Source organism: Macaca nemestrina, chromosome 1 (genome assembly GCF_043159975.1).
Source record: "Macaca nemestrina isolate mMacNem1 chromosome 1, mMacNem.hap1, whole genome shotgun sequence".
Taxonomy (NCBI): Eukaryota; Metazoa; Chordata; class Mammalia; order Primates; family Cercopithecidae; genus Macaca; species Macaca nemestrina.
Genome location: NC_092125.1, coordinates 123,646,028 through 123,662,144, shown reverse-complemented (window position 1 = coordinate 123,662,144; position 16,117 = coordinate 123,646,028). Strand labels below are relative to the sequence as shown.

Here is a 16,117-nt window from a genome sequence, read left to right as displayed (position 1 = left end):
AAAAAAAAAAAAAAAAAAGATATCTGGAAGGATACCCTTTAAAATATCAATAGCAACCGTCGTATTGTAGAATTGACACAGGTGCACTCTTCTTTATAGTTTTTCTAGAGTGCATGAATTACTCTCATTCTACCTCCAATTGGCAGAAATCATTTTTAAAATAAAACTATATAAGTAAGCTATTTTTAGTTTAAAAAAAAAAAGAAAAAGTATAAAGGAAAGGGTGATATAAAAAGTACACATAGATCATGTTAATTAATTAATTTATTTTTGGGGGGCAAAGTCTCACTCTGTTACCCAGGCTGGAGTGCAGTGGTGTGATCTTAGCTCACTGCAACCTCCATCTTCTAGGTTCAAGCAAGTCTCATGCCTCAGCCTTCCCAGTAGCTAAGATTACAGGTGCATGCCACCAGGCCTGGCTAATGTTTGTATTTTTAGTAGAGACGGGGTTTTATCATGTTGGCCAGGATGGTTTTGAACTCCTGACCTCAAGTGATCCGCCCACCTCAGCCTCCCAAAGTGCTGGGATTACAGGCGTGAACCACCGCACCCGGATGCATGTTAGTTTATTCTTATTTATATTACACTAGCTAACAGATATACCAGAAGGTTATAGGATAGGTCAAGAGCCCCTGCTACACTGAGGCACAGGAACATAGGCGGTCCTGATGTAAGGTAGACCTCCTAATATCATTAATCACTGATACACTAAGCTGCCTTTTCAGAGTCACATTCAGAGCCTTTTGTCCATTACCTATTGAATAGTGATTTCTGGTGTCCCAGATGGTACCAACAGCCATCTACTGCCCTCGGTAGGGGAGCTCCAAAGCAGAAGTAACTGGCTGGCATTTATAGCTGCCATCTGACTGTCAAATAGATTTTCAGGAATTCATTATGTTAGAAAGCAGGGGACAGCTTGTACTACCTTCTCCAAAAGGCATCCACCTTGAGAGCTGATGATATAAGACTCATCCAGGCCGGGCGCGGTGGCTCAAGCCTGTAATCCCAGCACTTTGGGAGGCCGAGACGGGCGGATCACGAGGTCAGGAGATCGAGACCATCCTGGCTAACACCGTGAAACCCCGTCTCTACTAAAAATACAAAAAACTAGCCGGGCGAGGTGGCGGGCGCCTGTAGTCCCAGCTACTCCAGAGGCTGAGGCAGGAGAATAGCGTAAACCCGGGAGGCGGAGCTTGCAGTGAGCTGAGATCCGGCCACTGCACTCCAGCCCGGGCTACAGAGCAACACTCCGTCTCAAAAAAAAAAAAAAAAAAAAAAAAAAGACTCATCCAAGCATTTATTGCCTACCATCTTAAAGCAGGAGGCCCCCACACTTCAGAGTTCATGAATTAGCACACTGTCCATTTCTGGGATCATCTGAATACCCCCTAGGTTCTGCTCACAAGATTCTTCATGGAAACAACCATCTTCACATCTAATTAAACTAAAAACCAAATTAAATTACTGTTACCATAAGCTTGGAAAATTTAAAGTTGGGCCCAAGAGTCACTGTAGCTTGGAAAAAAATCCAGTCATGAGAAACTTCTATCTTTAGTTACACACATGATCAAAAATAAAACACTGAAAAAACTAACACTGGCACTACTGCGTGTAGGTCAGTTTTCCCAAGGCAAGGCCCAGCTTAAAAGCCACTTGCTGACGGCCTGACCATGTACCCATCAGGAGCAGCCTTTTTGACAAGCAAAGAAGGAGGTGAATTCAATGATGGCATTCTTCACATACATGCCCTCTTTCAACAAATATGTCTGCATGCCTACCATGTGCTGTGATGATACATGCTCTGAGCTACTGAAGATTATATCCTATCAACAGGCATCTTACGTACAGAAATCTAAAAAGAAAGGCTAAACACACTAGACTTTTAATCTACAGAAGTCAGCCTGTCACACTGAAAATAAAACTATGAAAGAACGTTAAGCCTCGCCCAGTAACTAACTGGTTGGGATGGTAGGCACAAATCATTTTCTCTGTTGGGAATCCATTTCCTCAGGAGTAAAACTGAGGATTACGAAGGCAAGGCATTGGTGATCCCACAAAGACTGGGGATCTAGGATTAGTCTTCCAAAGCCCTGTGAGGCCTAGAACACAACCTGAGTGACGCTTTTGCAGGCAGGAAGAAAATCCTAACAGAATATAGTTCTATTAAATTAGGCACTGCTAGAATCATAAAACATGAGCCAGAAATAAGATCACAAATGTCCCAGTTCTCATGGAGTCTATTCTTGGAAATGAAAAAATTAACTACAAAATAACGTACAAGTTTTCAAATCTATTTAATTATTCAGAGTTTTCTGAGGGAGCATGATACAGAGGAGAGTACCAGGCTAATAATCAGTCAACCCGAATTTTATTTCCAGCTCTGCAAAACGCTGCGTGAAACTGGGCAGCACAACCTGACATCATTACCAAAGTGAGGGGGCTAGAATGACAATCTTTCTAGTCTTTCTAAGCTTTAAAATTCTATGACTCATCAACAATTCAGCCACTGAGTTTGCTTTTCAACTGCTATGTATCTGGGATTTGGTTGTTTTGGAGATCAGCTCCCTGCTCCACAATAGGCCAGTGTTCAAAGGAGAGGGGCAACAGCAACCTCCATGATTTAGATGCCTCAGCAACCTGGATACGCACTGAAAAGAAGCAAGGAGACCTCTGATGCCACTATTATGCATTAAAAATCTGTGCATTTGACTTCTAAGAGAAATCTGCAGACCATCACTCTTAATTCAATTTACTAAACTGGTTAGAATTGTCTAATGTTAGAAATCTGCTTTCTTAGCATACAGAGGAAGCAAATCAAATTTGAGGGTGATATATGCAGAGACAGACAGGGACAACAGCAAGAGGAAGAGGATATAACAAGAGGAATTACAAAGGGAATATCATTTCTGCAGGAAAAAAGCAAACAGGCAGACAATGGCATTAAGTTTATAATCTAGGACATTTGAAATGGGAGAAGATAGCCCATATATCTCAATAGCCCCTGTGGGTATTAAATATTATACCACATTAAAATACTGTGAGTCATGTCTTAGTCCATTTTCAGTTGCTATAAGAGAATATCCAAGACTGGGCAATTTATAAACAAACGATGTTTATTTAGCTCACAGTTTTGGAGGCTGTGAAGTCCAAAAGCATGGCATAGGCATCTGTAGAGGATCATCCCATGGCAGAAAGTGGAAGCAAGCACAGGAGACACAGAAAAGAAACAGGAACAGGCCAGGCATGGTGGCTCACGCCTGTAATCGCAGCACTTTGGGAGGCCAAGGCAGGTGGATCATTTGAGGTTAGGAGTTTGAAACCAGCCTGGCCAACATGGTGAAACCCCATCCCTACTAAAAATACAAAAATTAGCCAGGCATGGTGGCACACACCTGTAATTCCAGCTACTTGGGAGGCAGAGGCATGAGAATCCCTTGAACCTGGAAGGTGGAGGTTGCAGTGAGCTGAGATCACAACTCTGCACTCTAGCCTGGACAAAAGAGTGAGACTCTGTCTCAAAAAAAAAAAAAAAAAAAAAAAGAAAGAAAAAGAAAAAGAAAAAAAGAAAAGAAATAGGACCAAACTCTTCCCCTATTATAATTAACCCACTCCTGGGATAAAGGCCTTAATCCATTCATGAGTTGGTGCCCTCATGATATAATACCTCTTAAAGACCCACCACTTAATACTGTTACATTGACAATTAAGTTCCTAAAACATGAATTTGGGGAGGCACATTCAAACCACAGCAGTCCTGGTACAGCATAATTTATTATCTTCTTAGTGACCTAGACTCATATTGTTGACCAAGAAGCAGAGAAGTATATTAGAAAGATTTCCATTAAAAAAGCAAGCAAACAAAAACCCTTTGGCACTTACAAAAGGGCAGGCTTAGTTTTTGAAAGTCACTTCCATGAAACAATTCATTTCTCAATAAATAGCTACATTTCATAATTTTTTGCATTTAACGGCTATATCTTAGTTCATTTTAAAGAAAAGAAAGTGACAAAGAAATATGCTCCAGTTGCCAGCTGACTGAGCCGAGAGAACCATAAAGGCTGGCTGCTTATCCCTTGGGTGTGGGCGCTAACCCCTTCCCCCATTCCCTCTGCTACAACCACACTGGCCTTCTTCCAGATCCTGGAGTATGCCAAGCTCTTTTAGACCCAGGCCTTATGAACATGTTGTTCTCTCCGCCTGAGATACTCTTCCTGGCAAAATTCTATTCAAGTATCAGTTTAAATAATTTCTCAGTGAATCTTTCCTAATGCCCCAGACTAAAAAAGACCTGTCGATTATTTTCCTGTGGTTACTATTTTTCTTCTTGGTTGTTACCACATTTATAATTATATATCGTTTAGTGCCATTTTCTCTATTGGTCCATAAAGTTCCATCAAGGCAGAGGTCTGGTGTTCTACACCAGTTCCCAGGACCTGATACAGTGCCTCATGTATGTAGGTGCTCGATAAACATTGCTGAATTAAAGAAAAACAATAATATTTAACCTTTACTAAGCACTTATTGTATTAGTATTATATATATTAAGGTACTCACTGTTAATTTATAAAGAAAGCAGCAGGCTCAGAGACATTAAGTAATTTGCTCAAAGTCAAAAAGTTGGTAAGTGGCAGAGCAAGGCTTCAATATCATGTCTGTCTGACTCCAGATTACACATTTCATGACTACTCTTTCTTCAGCATTGTGGGAGGCAAAAGTGATGAAGGACTCATAGTACAAGCTGGACCCTACCTTTAAGGAGTTTATCATTGAGGGAACAAAACTTCTATGGATGAAACTGAACTCAAGACAGAAGTGTTGTATTATATGGAATAGTCCAAAATTATAGGGGAGAACAGGAAAAACTAACAAGGGCTAGAAGGGCATTCAGACAGGAACAAAGCCATGAAAACAAATATGGAGAAGCAAAAACCACATGGGGAGCTGGAGGGACTGGTTAGAAGGTCACTTTAACTGGAACAGAGCGTTAACATAGGCCAGGAAGTGGTGAAATAGTAGGTTAAATAAATACGAACACAGGCCGGGTGTGTTGGCTCACACCTATAATCCTACCACTTTGGAAGGCCCAGGCAGAAGAATCATTTGAGCCCAGCAATTTGAGAACAGCCTAGGCAGCATAGTAAGACCTCATCTCTACTTGTTAATAATTGTTAAAAGTTTAAAAAAGCAATATGCACATAAGAAAAAATAATTCCATCAACATTCTAGTCCGCTATTCTTTCAAGTTCCTGAGAAGTACCTATCACATTCACCAATATTTCTTGAAACCACAGAGGTCAGTCAGTAAAGCACAAAGCTAACAGTAGCTGCTCAGTTAAAAGGGTGAAATATGCAAGGTACTATTTCAGAGCTATCAACTTAAACCACAGTCATTAACTCTAACAAATTAAAGCTTAATGAAGGGGAAAAAAATTGTTATTAAATTATAGTCTTTAAAAAATAATTTGGCCAAGTGCAGTGGTTCATACCTGTAATCCCAGCACTTTGGGAGGCTGAGGCAGGCAGATCGCCTGAGGTCAGGAGATCAAGACCAACCTGGCCAACATGGTGAAACCCCATCTCTACTAAAAATACAAAAATTAGCCAGGTGTGGTAGTGCACACCTGTAGTCCCAGCTACTTTGAAGGCTGAGGCAGGAGGATCACTTGAACCCAGGAGGTAGAGGTTGCAGTGAGCTGAGATCATACCACTGTACTCCATCCAGCCAGGGCAACAGTGAGACTCAGTCTCAAAAAATAAATAAATAAAAATAAATAATTTTAAGTTATTTAAACCTATTTACGAGCCAGGCACAGGGATATGTGCCTGTAGTCCTAGCTAACGCAAAGGCTGAGGCAGGAGGATCACTTGAGCCCAGGAATTCAAGGTTATAACAAGCCATGATTACACCCCTGCATTCCAGTCTCGGTGACACAGTAAAGACCATGTCTTTAAAATTTTTAAATTTTGTTTTAAAACAAAACAAAAACTATTTAACCATATATGCTTGAAGCTATTATAACCAGATGACCAGGTATCTGATTATTGTTTTCTGGTTATTAATCTGATTATTTTCTTCTCCATCTCCCATAGCTTCAAGAAAGGCATTTTGGGCTGGGTGCAGTGGGTCACGCCTGTAATCCCAGCACTTTGGGAAGCCGCGGTGGGTGGATCACAAGTTTAAGACCAGCCTGGCCAAGACGGTGAAACCCCTTCTCTACTAAAAATACAAAAATTAGCCAGGTGTGGTGGCAGACACCTGTAATCCCAGTTACTTGGGGGGCTGAGGCAGAGAATTGCTTGAGCCCAGGAGGTGGAGGTTGCAGTGAGCTGAGATCACATCACTGCACTCCAGGCTGGGCAACAGAGCCAGACTCCAAAGATGGAAGGAAGGAAAGGAAGGAAAGGAAGGGCATTTTGAATAGATGATCTCTCCCTAACCCTACCTCATACTCATAAATCATACTCATACGGTACTTCAAGGTTTCACAATATTTTAACATATATTTTCTCTTCAAAACTTCATGATAATCCTCCATTTTATGTGATGGGACACGGAGGCTTAGAAAGGCTAGTTCAGCTCTGCTGAGGGTACTATGACCTTGAGGAGAAGAGTAGAATTCACAACTATATTACTTATAACTGGGATCTCATAACTTTGCCTTATCCCTGAAGCAAATGCATTGATTTCAACACTCCTATGAAACACTTCCAAATGCAGCACCATGTTGGGACATCTATGTTTTACTCCCAGCTCTTGGCCCATAAGCAAGTCAGCCAGCCACATCAGCAAAAGGGCTCTGACCAGCTAATCAGCCCAATGATCCATGATTCAAACCGTTAAGCACATTATCAGCAAGAGTTCAATCTTATCCTTGTTCACAAATGTTGAGAAAAATCTGTTCATAGGCATCACCGACTTACAGCTCTTGGCTTCCTCATGCCTTGGCTCACATTCTTCAACCAGGTCCAGAAGTTTAGGAGTGTTTTTTGGAAACATTTAGCACTTCAAGTATAAAGGACGTTCTGCCCCGCCCTCTGTTCTGCTTTCCTCTGGAACCTTCGCATCCAAGACCAAAGCAATGGCCGGCCTCTGAAAGGGGAACTCTTCTTGGCTCCCCATTTCTACCTGTGGTTCCTCCAGCTCTAGCCTCATGTCTAGCACTATCTGTAAAAACTCTTTCATAAGTAAGTCCTTTTTGCCAAACTCCCTACCCACACCCCTCGTCTTTCCAACCACCACAAAAGAGCTATTTTTTTTTTAACTTCCCTATATGTTTTCCTGGAAACCTTAGTGATACTTCCCATCAACTACCTCACCCTAAAATAAAGTTTCTATCGACCATTCCTTGAACATATCTTGGATTTTCCTACTTCCTTGGTGTCTTTACAGATCTCCCTAAAAATCACCTCCACTTTGATTCTCTCTTCAGCCAGAGGGCTTTCCCAACACACTGCACTGCAGTGGTCAAGCCTTCTTCCAAACTCCCCCTGAGACATCTCTGAACACCTAAATCCTTAAGATAGCCCCAGTGCTTTGCTTTGTTTATGCACAGGTCTGGACTCCACTCAGTACATGGCAGGCTGCTCAGTAAGTGTCTAAATGAATGACATCTATATAGTAGTACTCTATCTTTAACTAAACACGTCGGTAAAACTTCTCATTTGACCCTCCAAACAATCCAAAGAGCTGCTGCTCTAGTTTAAAAAACAACTGTAAAGATCACAGAAGTTAAGTGATTTTCCATAATCACACAGCTATGAAGCAGCAGAGCCAGGACCCAAATCTGGGTATTGAGACATCTCTTTGAAATTTTGTATACAACATGTTTATGTTCCGAATCCTTTGTGATAAATAGCAAATACCAGATAAACATGATTTGAACTAACCTGTCTGGGAATTTTTGAAGTTAATACAAATTTTCCTTCCCAGTTCAATTTCTCCTGGTCCTTCAGAGCAATTGTACTGTGGAACGAGACTTGCAAACTGGCTTAAGTACAATATTAGAAAGTGTGTGTGTGTGTGTGTGTGTGTGTGTGTGTGTGTGTGTGTTTTAGGATATACAGGAAGAACAAAACTGTTATCAAAAGCAAACATAAGACGGATAGTATTCATAAGCCAGAGAGGGAACATACATACGTTTTCTTCTGATGAAAATAAATCAAGCCAATTAATCATATGTGAGTTTCTACAAGTGAATATATTTATGGTAAGCTGACCATCTATTTTCAAACACACAGGCAGCCAGGATGAAGAAAAAAAGCCCAGTTTTGGCAGAGTACTATAGGGAAGAGAAAAAGAAAAATGAATTTACTGCTATCTATTGGGTTTGCTTTTGGACTATTCAAGCTAGTAGCTTTTATTAGCATTAGATTTTTCAGCCAACAAGGAACAAACGATAAAATATTACCTCCAAAATAAAAGAGACAAATGTCTTTCATAACTATATGAAAAAAAGTACTCCTGCTATCTTTAAAAACACTCATATTTCACTGAAGCAAGTCCTGAAGGTGGTAGTAAACACCCCTAAATGTGAAATCCATGCTATGTTCAAGTTTGACTGGGAAGTCAAACAGCCACAGTTTGCTTCTAAATTTGGAATCAGCCAGTAAACATTTGTGATCACAACCTCTGGCCTCTCTTCTTCCATATGAATCATAGAATTTTTAAAAGAAATTTTAAGGCTAGTTCAAAACTTCTCATGTTGTAGATGAGGAATGGAGGGCCAGAGACTAAAACGCAAAACAGAAAATAAATTACATTCACAGAAAACTTCCTCAGCAGAACATGACAGGTTCTGAATGGAAGGATTTTGTTTTTACTGTGGTTTCCTGAGACTGAGATTGGGGATAGAGAAGGAAAAATAGCCTCCATCTTTCACCTAACAATTTTCATAGGTATGAGGAATCTGTCATGAACATTCATTCAACCAAACTCAAAGTTTGGTTCATTCAACTCAAATCTCAAAGCCACATATTACTAATCCAACTTCGACTGTAGTCACCACTGAAACAACAACCAAAAAACTGTCTAGAACTGACTGAAATTGATCAGCTTGTTCTTCAAGCCCCATTAATCCTCCAATTCACCTGCATACAAATCACTGAGACCACAGAGTGGGAAGAACAAGTTTTCACCAAGTTTCTAAAAACAGAAGTAAAAGATGCAATAAAAACACTGATTACAAAAGGAGAGAAGGAACTGAAACTTGTAGAAATTTACAAATGCAGTATCTAGTTCATAATATTATCAGAGTCATTGCCACAGTTTTGATTTTTCTAGAAAGCTGTATTTTTAATTACATGTCAAATGTGATGGGTTTGTCTGCCTTAATGTTAGCCCCTAATTACGTAAAACACCTGAGCCTCATTTCTGCAGCCTCAAAACACAGTTCACTTTCTGTTAAAAAAAAAAAGAAAAAATGGAGGGGTAGGATTAGGTAGGAAGGAGGGAGAAAAACAAACATTACTCCCCCGTTCTGACCACTACAACTTGGTGCTAAGCACTGCCCAGCATGTGATGGTCACACAAGGGTAACAGGCCAACTGGGACAAAGTTGGGGAGCGCAGACTCTGCAGTCACCCACTGAGAACCCAATGCCTGTTGACAAGAGTTGATAGGACACTGGCAGAGTGCAGAAGAAACTGTTAATAGTACCTGTGACCCTGACATGAAAGATCTGATCAAAACAGCAGGATAGAAAGCCTATTATTGTTGTTAATATCACAAAAAGAAAATAGTCATTAGAAATTGAAGAGAACATAAGCCTTCTTGCAATTATTTCCACAAGCAGACATGAGACTCAGATTTCTAATTAAAAATGACTGTGCACAGAGCCAAATATTTGAGTCAGCAGAGAACTTACCTAATTGTTAACACTGCATTCCCTTGGAGCCATCTGTCATACCTGGCTAGCTTTCTACTCTCATCCCAACCAAACTTCAGATGAAGACTAACCTTTCCCCAGATAAATTACATTTCATCAAATCTGCTGATACTTCTTACTGAAATATCCAATGCATAAGTGATTTTAACATCCCTCTAGGGGCTAAAGGTCTAACTATACATTGCATGAGAGAGGGCTCTTCGTGAGGGTTTTGCTCACTCTGCTCAACCAGGACCAAGAAGGAGACCCTACAGAGTTCCTACTCCTTGATCCAAAACTGAATGGAAGAAACAGAACTGAAGAGAATATTAAATAAGCTAGACAGCTGGGGGTGCTAGGGAAGGTAGTATGAAGAGAGGCCAAGTATCGGAATAAATGAGGCAGTTAGGAAGTTCCGGGGCATTAAAGGACTGATCTTCAGACTTCCAGGTGTTACAAAGGTCTGGTGATCCACAACAACAGGCCAAGGGCTTCAGAGGCAGCTCCCTGAAGCCTCTGACAGGCACACTCAGTCCTGTGAGCTCGGATTCAACCCTGCCAGCGCCAGCAAACAAACACACGCATTCTTCCCAGAGCTGACACCCCATACAACACGGCCTCTCTACAGGGCCTGTTTATTTAAGAAACCAGATGCTTTGATGTTGGAGTAGAAGTTGGGAAGTTATGTTTAAAGAAGTGGTTAGTGACAGGAGCAGAGGGAGGACAGAAAATAAGCAACAGTTCCTGGCTTTATTCATCGTAAGTTTTAAAAGTTTTAAGGAAATTGTCAAATGGTCTGTACACAGGAATGAGAAGGAATGAGAAGTAAGGAAATTACATCAGCCACCACCACAACTCTGGCCAAGGCATTTCATCTGTTCCTTTAAGACAGTTTCATGCCTACCCTCAAAGGGGTGCTTACAGCAGAAATGTTTTGAAGCAACCCAACGTAGCAACCAACATTAATAAAGTCTTCTAGGCCTGCTCAATTTCACGCATGTACAAAGGTTATACATGTCATGGATACTCCAAGCAGTTGAAGGAAAGAATCAGTTAAAAATGTGGCATGAAAACAGTTTTGAGTTCCAGGCAAAAGGAAGATTATTGAGACTAAGAAAAGAGCATTTATAAATGATAGCTAATTGCTGAGTGCTAATTATGTGCCAGACATTGTTCTAATGAGTTATTACATATGTATAGATTATACAACACAATGTGATATGTTGTAATACATACTATAACTCATTACAACGTAATACAATATTACATACTTATATATTAATACAAATAGATATTACACAATAAAATAATATACATATACGTATATATTATGTTTATATAATTTAACACACACTCATTTAATTCTCACAACCATCCTACAAATTAAGTGCTCTTATCTTCACTTTGCAGATTAGGAACTGAGACACAGAAAACTTAAGTAACTTACCCAAGATCACACAGTGACATGGCCAGGGTTCAAATGCAGACAGTCCAGACAAGGCAGTGCTATACTGCCTTACCATGGTATGTCAAACCCTTAGAACAAAATTAGGGAGCATAATTTTTGGAATGGTATAACTATTTATCTTTCTCCTTTGCTTTCTTGTCATCCCTTTTGTTTGTTTTTTTAGTAACAGCCAATATTTTTTATTCCACTTTCCCATGAGTCTATCATAGCTAACTTGTATTATTATAACTAGAAAGGAAAATGTTTTCTCCTGCCTCAACTCCTAAAATAGAGCACTTAATCATTAGAACTTCTATGTGAAAAAATATATACTGTGTGTAATAAACCCAATACACTTTAAATATATTTTAAATTAATAGACTGAAATGATATGAGAAAAAAATCTTAGAGAGAAAAAGGGAGGCTTGAGCAAAGAGAAAAACCTGTTGGATTTCACGTACAAAGAAGCCTGAGTGGTCATCAGGACGCCGGTCTCCTAAAAACGTAATGTAAACGCACTACCGTGCTTTAGCTTTACCGTGCTTTCTTGAGAAGACAGGTTAAATGCTAATATATTATCATAAGCCACAGAAACAGGTCTAGTAGTTTGCTATAACTTTCTGAGGCTTTTCATTCTCCAGTCTGAACGATCTTTTCTTTGTATCTTGGCACCCCCAGCACCTAGCACAGATCTAGGCATTTGGAGGGCATTCACATACACTGATGGTATGAATTACTGTGGCTTCAAACAAAACAGGACCAAGTTAAAAGAAGTAAGAGAACCATGAACTTTTGCCTTTTCTTGGGACTCAAATCCTGTCATATTATGTAGGAAAAATGATTCTACATGTACTTTCCTTCCCCAGTTGTACAAAGTATACAACATCTCTGATAAAAAGTTGTTCTGTCATGCTGATGCTTTTATTTCACATTGTTTTATAAAGGGTCCAAAAATGCTAGATCTCTTCAATACAGTTCAGGATTTTTCATGACTTCTAAAACCAAATAAATAAATAGAAGAACAGGCTACAATGTAACAATTCTTGGTTAAGGAAGTGCTACTTAACCATTTTTAAGGTAAAGGATATTAAACAAAGGCTCCACTTTTTTTTTTTTTTTTAACCAGATACAAAAAGGATGAGATCTCTGAAGAAAAGACCACGGATGATTAACAAATGCAAAACTTTTTTTGTTTGTTTGAGACAGAGCCTCACTCTGTCACCCAGGCTGGAGTGCAATGGTGCGATCTCGGCTCACTGAAACCTCTGCCTCTTGGGTTCAAGTGATCCTCATGCCTCAGCCTCCAGAGTAGCTGGAATTACAGGCGCATGCCACTGCATCTGGCTAACTTTTGTATTTTTAGTAGAGACAGGGTTTCACCATGCTGGCCAGGCTAGTCTTGAACTCCTGACCTCAAGTGATCCACGTGCCTTGGCCTCCCACAATGATGGGATTACAGGTGTGAGCCACCATGCCTAGCCAAAATAGCTATTTTAAATAAGGTCACTGAAAAAAAGACTGGGAGAGAAAAAATAAATAAATAAATAAATAAATAAATAAATAATTGCAAACAGCCAAATGAAAGAAATAGAAGGAAATTCATTTTTTGTTTTTTGAGACAGAGTCTTGCTCTGTTGCCCAGGCTGGAGTGCAGTGCTGCGATCTCGGCTCACTGAAAGCTCTGCCTCCTGGGTTCACGCCATTCTCCTGCCTCAGTCTCCCGAGTAGCTGGGACTACAGGCGCCCGCCACCACACCCGTCTAATGTTTTGTATTTTTAGTAGAGATGGGGGTTTCAGCGTGTTAGCCAGGATGGTCTCGATCTCCTGACCTCGTGATCCGCCTGCCTCGGCCTCCCAAAGTGCTGGGATTACAGGCGAGAGCCACCGTGCCCGGCTAAAAGGAATTTTCTTTTTTTTTTTTTGAGACGGAGTCTCGCTTTGTCACCCAGGCTAGAGTGCAGTGGCCGGATCTCAGCTCACTGCAAGCTCCGCCTCCCAGGTTCACGCCATTCTCCTGCCTCAGCCTCCCACTTAGCTGGGACTACAGGCGCCCGCCACCTCGCCCGGCTAGTTTTTTGTATTTTTAGTAGAGACAGGGTTTCACCATGTTAGCCAGGATGGTCTCGATCTCCTGACCTCGTGATCCGCCCGCCTCGGCCTCCCAAAGTGCTGGGATTACAGGCGTGAGCCACCGCGCCCGGCTAAAAGGAATTTTCTTTACATATGGACTTCAAAGAATGAGTGGTTTTAGGTCTACTCTTCCATAGATTTGACCTTAGAACCCCTCAGCCAGTTTTCTCAACCTCTTGCTTTGGAATCAATATATTACAAATGGCATATCAATTCAAACTAACCAGTAAGACTCTGACTCAAGGAATAAATCCAGGCAGGGCATAGTGGCTCACGCCTCTAATCCCAGCAGTGTGGCAGCCTAAGGTGGGCGGAGCACCTGAGCCCAGGAGTTCAAGACCAGCCTGGGGAGCATGGCAAAGCCCTGTTTCAAAAAAAAAAAAAAAAAAAAAAAGGAAAGAAAAGAAAAGGACAATTAGCTGGGTGCATGCACCTGTAGTCCCGACTACATGGGAGGCTGAGGTGAGAGGATCACTTGAGCCCAAGAGGTCAGGGCTGCAGTGAGCTGTGATCGCACCACTGCATTCCAGCCTGGGCAACAGAGTGAGACCCTATCTCAAACAAAAAAAAAAAAGGAATTATACAAAAATTAGCTAGGCATAGTGGTGCACACCTGTAGTCCCAGCTACTCAGGAGGCTAAGACCCTGTCTCCAAAAAAAAAAAAAAAAAAAAAAAAAAAAGAAAGAAAAGAAAAAGAGGAGTAAATCTAAATCCAGGAGCAGCAGCAGATCTAAAAGTTAGGTCAACCAGCAAGAGAAGAATTTGAAATATGGAGTAAGAATGCTGTGTCCAGCTAGTGGTCCAGTATAAATTAAGCATCACTGTTGTAAAGGCTTTCTCAATCCCCCACTGTGAGAAGGAAGTCTATTTGATTTTTTTTTTTTTTTCTCATCAAGTAGGAAGACTTCCTAGATCTCATTCTACCCAACCTGTCCCACCCTCCAGCACTAGCTTGGCTACCTTTACACAGCTGCTGCTCGGGCTACGCAAAGCACAGTTATTCTTGAATACTTGTGTCTTGTGTCCCCAGATTAGAGAATTCTATCACAGGTGACAAGTACGGTCCAGATAATCGGGCAGTCCAAAGGGAGACTGAGGCTTGGCTGACGCTGAAATACAGTTACAAAAGGACAAGGGCAGGCACAGAACCTTGGCCATCCATCTCTGCCTCCAAGTGCAATTCATTTTCTTTGAAAGAGGAAAACAGGCAAGGGAGAAAATACATAGAATTGAAAATACATTATGCAAATGTGGCTAGCAAGGATTAAATTGTTAATTTTAGAGAAACAAGAGAAAGATGCCCAAGTTGTGCTGAAGCAAGGAACCAGGACTTTTTTAATAATTGGTTTTGTCAGTCCTGTAGTGTGCGAAGGTTGAGCTGCTTGTCCCCACGGACAGAAATCCCGTAATTCTGAAAGTCTTTTTGACCAAGAGCTGGCTCAAAGCAGAATGTGTGCAATGCGTTTCTTAACTATTGAAAATGTTGTCACCGCGGGATATAGACATGCTAGTCAGAGTTCCATACCATGACAGAAGGTCAAATCTGAAACAGTCAGAAAGATCACATAAATACTGCCATCTCATTTCCAATCTAGTCTCCTTAACTATTAAAACACGGTGACCAGACCGCTGCTTCGGGCCTCCTAAACTCCCGCCTCTCCCACCCGGAAAGTACTGACCCACGGAGAGGACACACCTTTGCTTCTGAGCAGCCCAACTTCTGCAAGCGCACAAGAGTTAATTACTCCTTCACCCTCCTGGGGCCTAACAGTGTTACTGGGTCCTGATTAGTTATACAGACGAAAAACGACGTTCAAAAGATTCTGACAACTTTAAAAAAAAAAAAAAAGAAAAAAAAAAGAATGCGGTGGAAGTCTAAGATTGCCTCCCCTGTGACGAAACACAGCCCCGCCGGCCGCTCCTGCCCGACTCCGCCCGCCCGCCCGCCGCAGTTTCGGGGCTGCGGCCCAGGGGGCGCGGGCGCGGCGGGGCCGGGGTCTCCTCCGGGAGTCGCGGGGAGCACGGGCCGGGAGGGGCACGCGGGCGGCACCTCGCAGCCGAGCGGCTCCCGGGCCCGGCGCCCGCTCACCTGGTGCGTGTTGTTGGCCAGCTTGGCGACGAAGTCCCGGACCCGGCCGCACTCCTCGTCCTCGCCTGGCGCGCTGCGACGCCAACGGCCGCCGCGGGGAAACGCGCCCCCGGCCGCGGCCGCCCGCAGCCCCCAGCTCACCCCGATGGGGCCAGACCAGCGCAGGAGCGGGGCAGCGGGCGGCGGCGGCGCGTCCAGCCGGTCCTGGCCAAGGGTCACCGGCGGCAGCAACTGCAGGAGGAGGAGGAGGCCGAGACCGTGGGGCCAGCGCGAGAGGCCGTCCGCAGCTCCCCGGGGCCGCTCCATCGCCGCCGAATGCCGCCGACGCCGACACCTGCCGCCCGGCGCGCCCGCCCACCCCCGTCGGCGCGCGCCACACCCCCGAGTCGAGCGCGGCGCTCCTTGGATACGCGCGGCCGGGCCTCTCCGCCTCATAGGCTGGCCGCCTGTCCCTCTTCCCCGGTCCACTCCTCATTGGCTCGCGTCGCCTCCGGCTTCGGGGGTCCTGGATTCGGATGCCAAGATGCGGGACTGATTGGCTGGAACGTGGCAGAGACTGCTGAGGTCAACCCCGCCTCGCCCGGCG

At 42.7% G+C, this 16,117-nt stretch overlaps 1 protein-coding gene across 2 annotated transcripts in view; it reads right to left on the bottom strand.

Moving 5' to 3' along the window:
* Positions 1-16,116, bottom strand: part of LOC105479283 (sortilin 1) — an 85,831-nt gene extending 69,715 nt beyond the window's left edge. For both annotated transcript variants that reach the window (XM_011737242.3, XM_024792062.2), the window contains exon 1: positions 15,532-16,116. In XM_011737242.3, the coding sequence (XP_011735544.2) occupies positions 15,532-15,966 (435 nt within the window). In that variant the 5' untranslated portion in view covers positions 15,967-16,116. The remainder of the gene's footprint in view (positions 1-15,531) is intronic.
* Position 16,117: the final 1 nt, after the last annotated feature.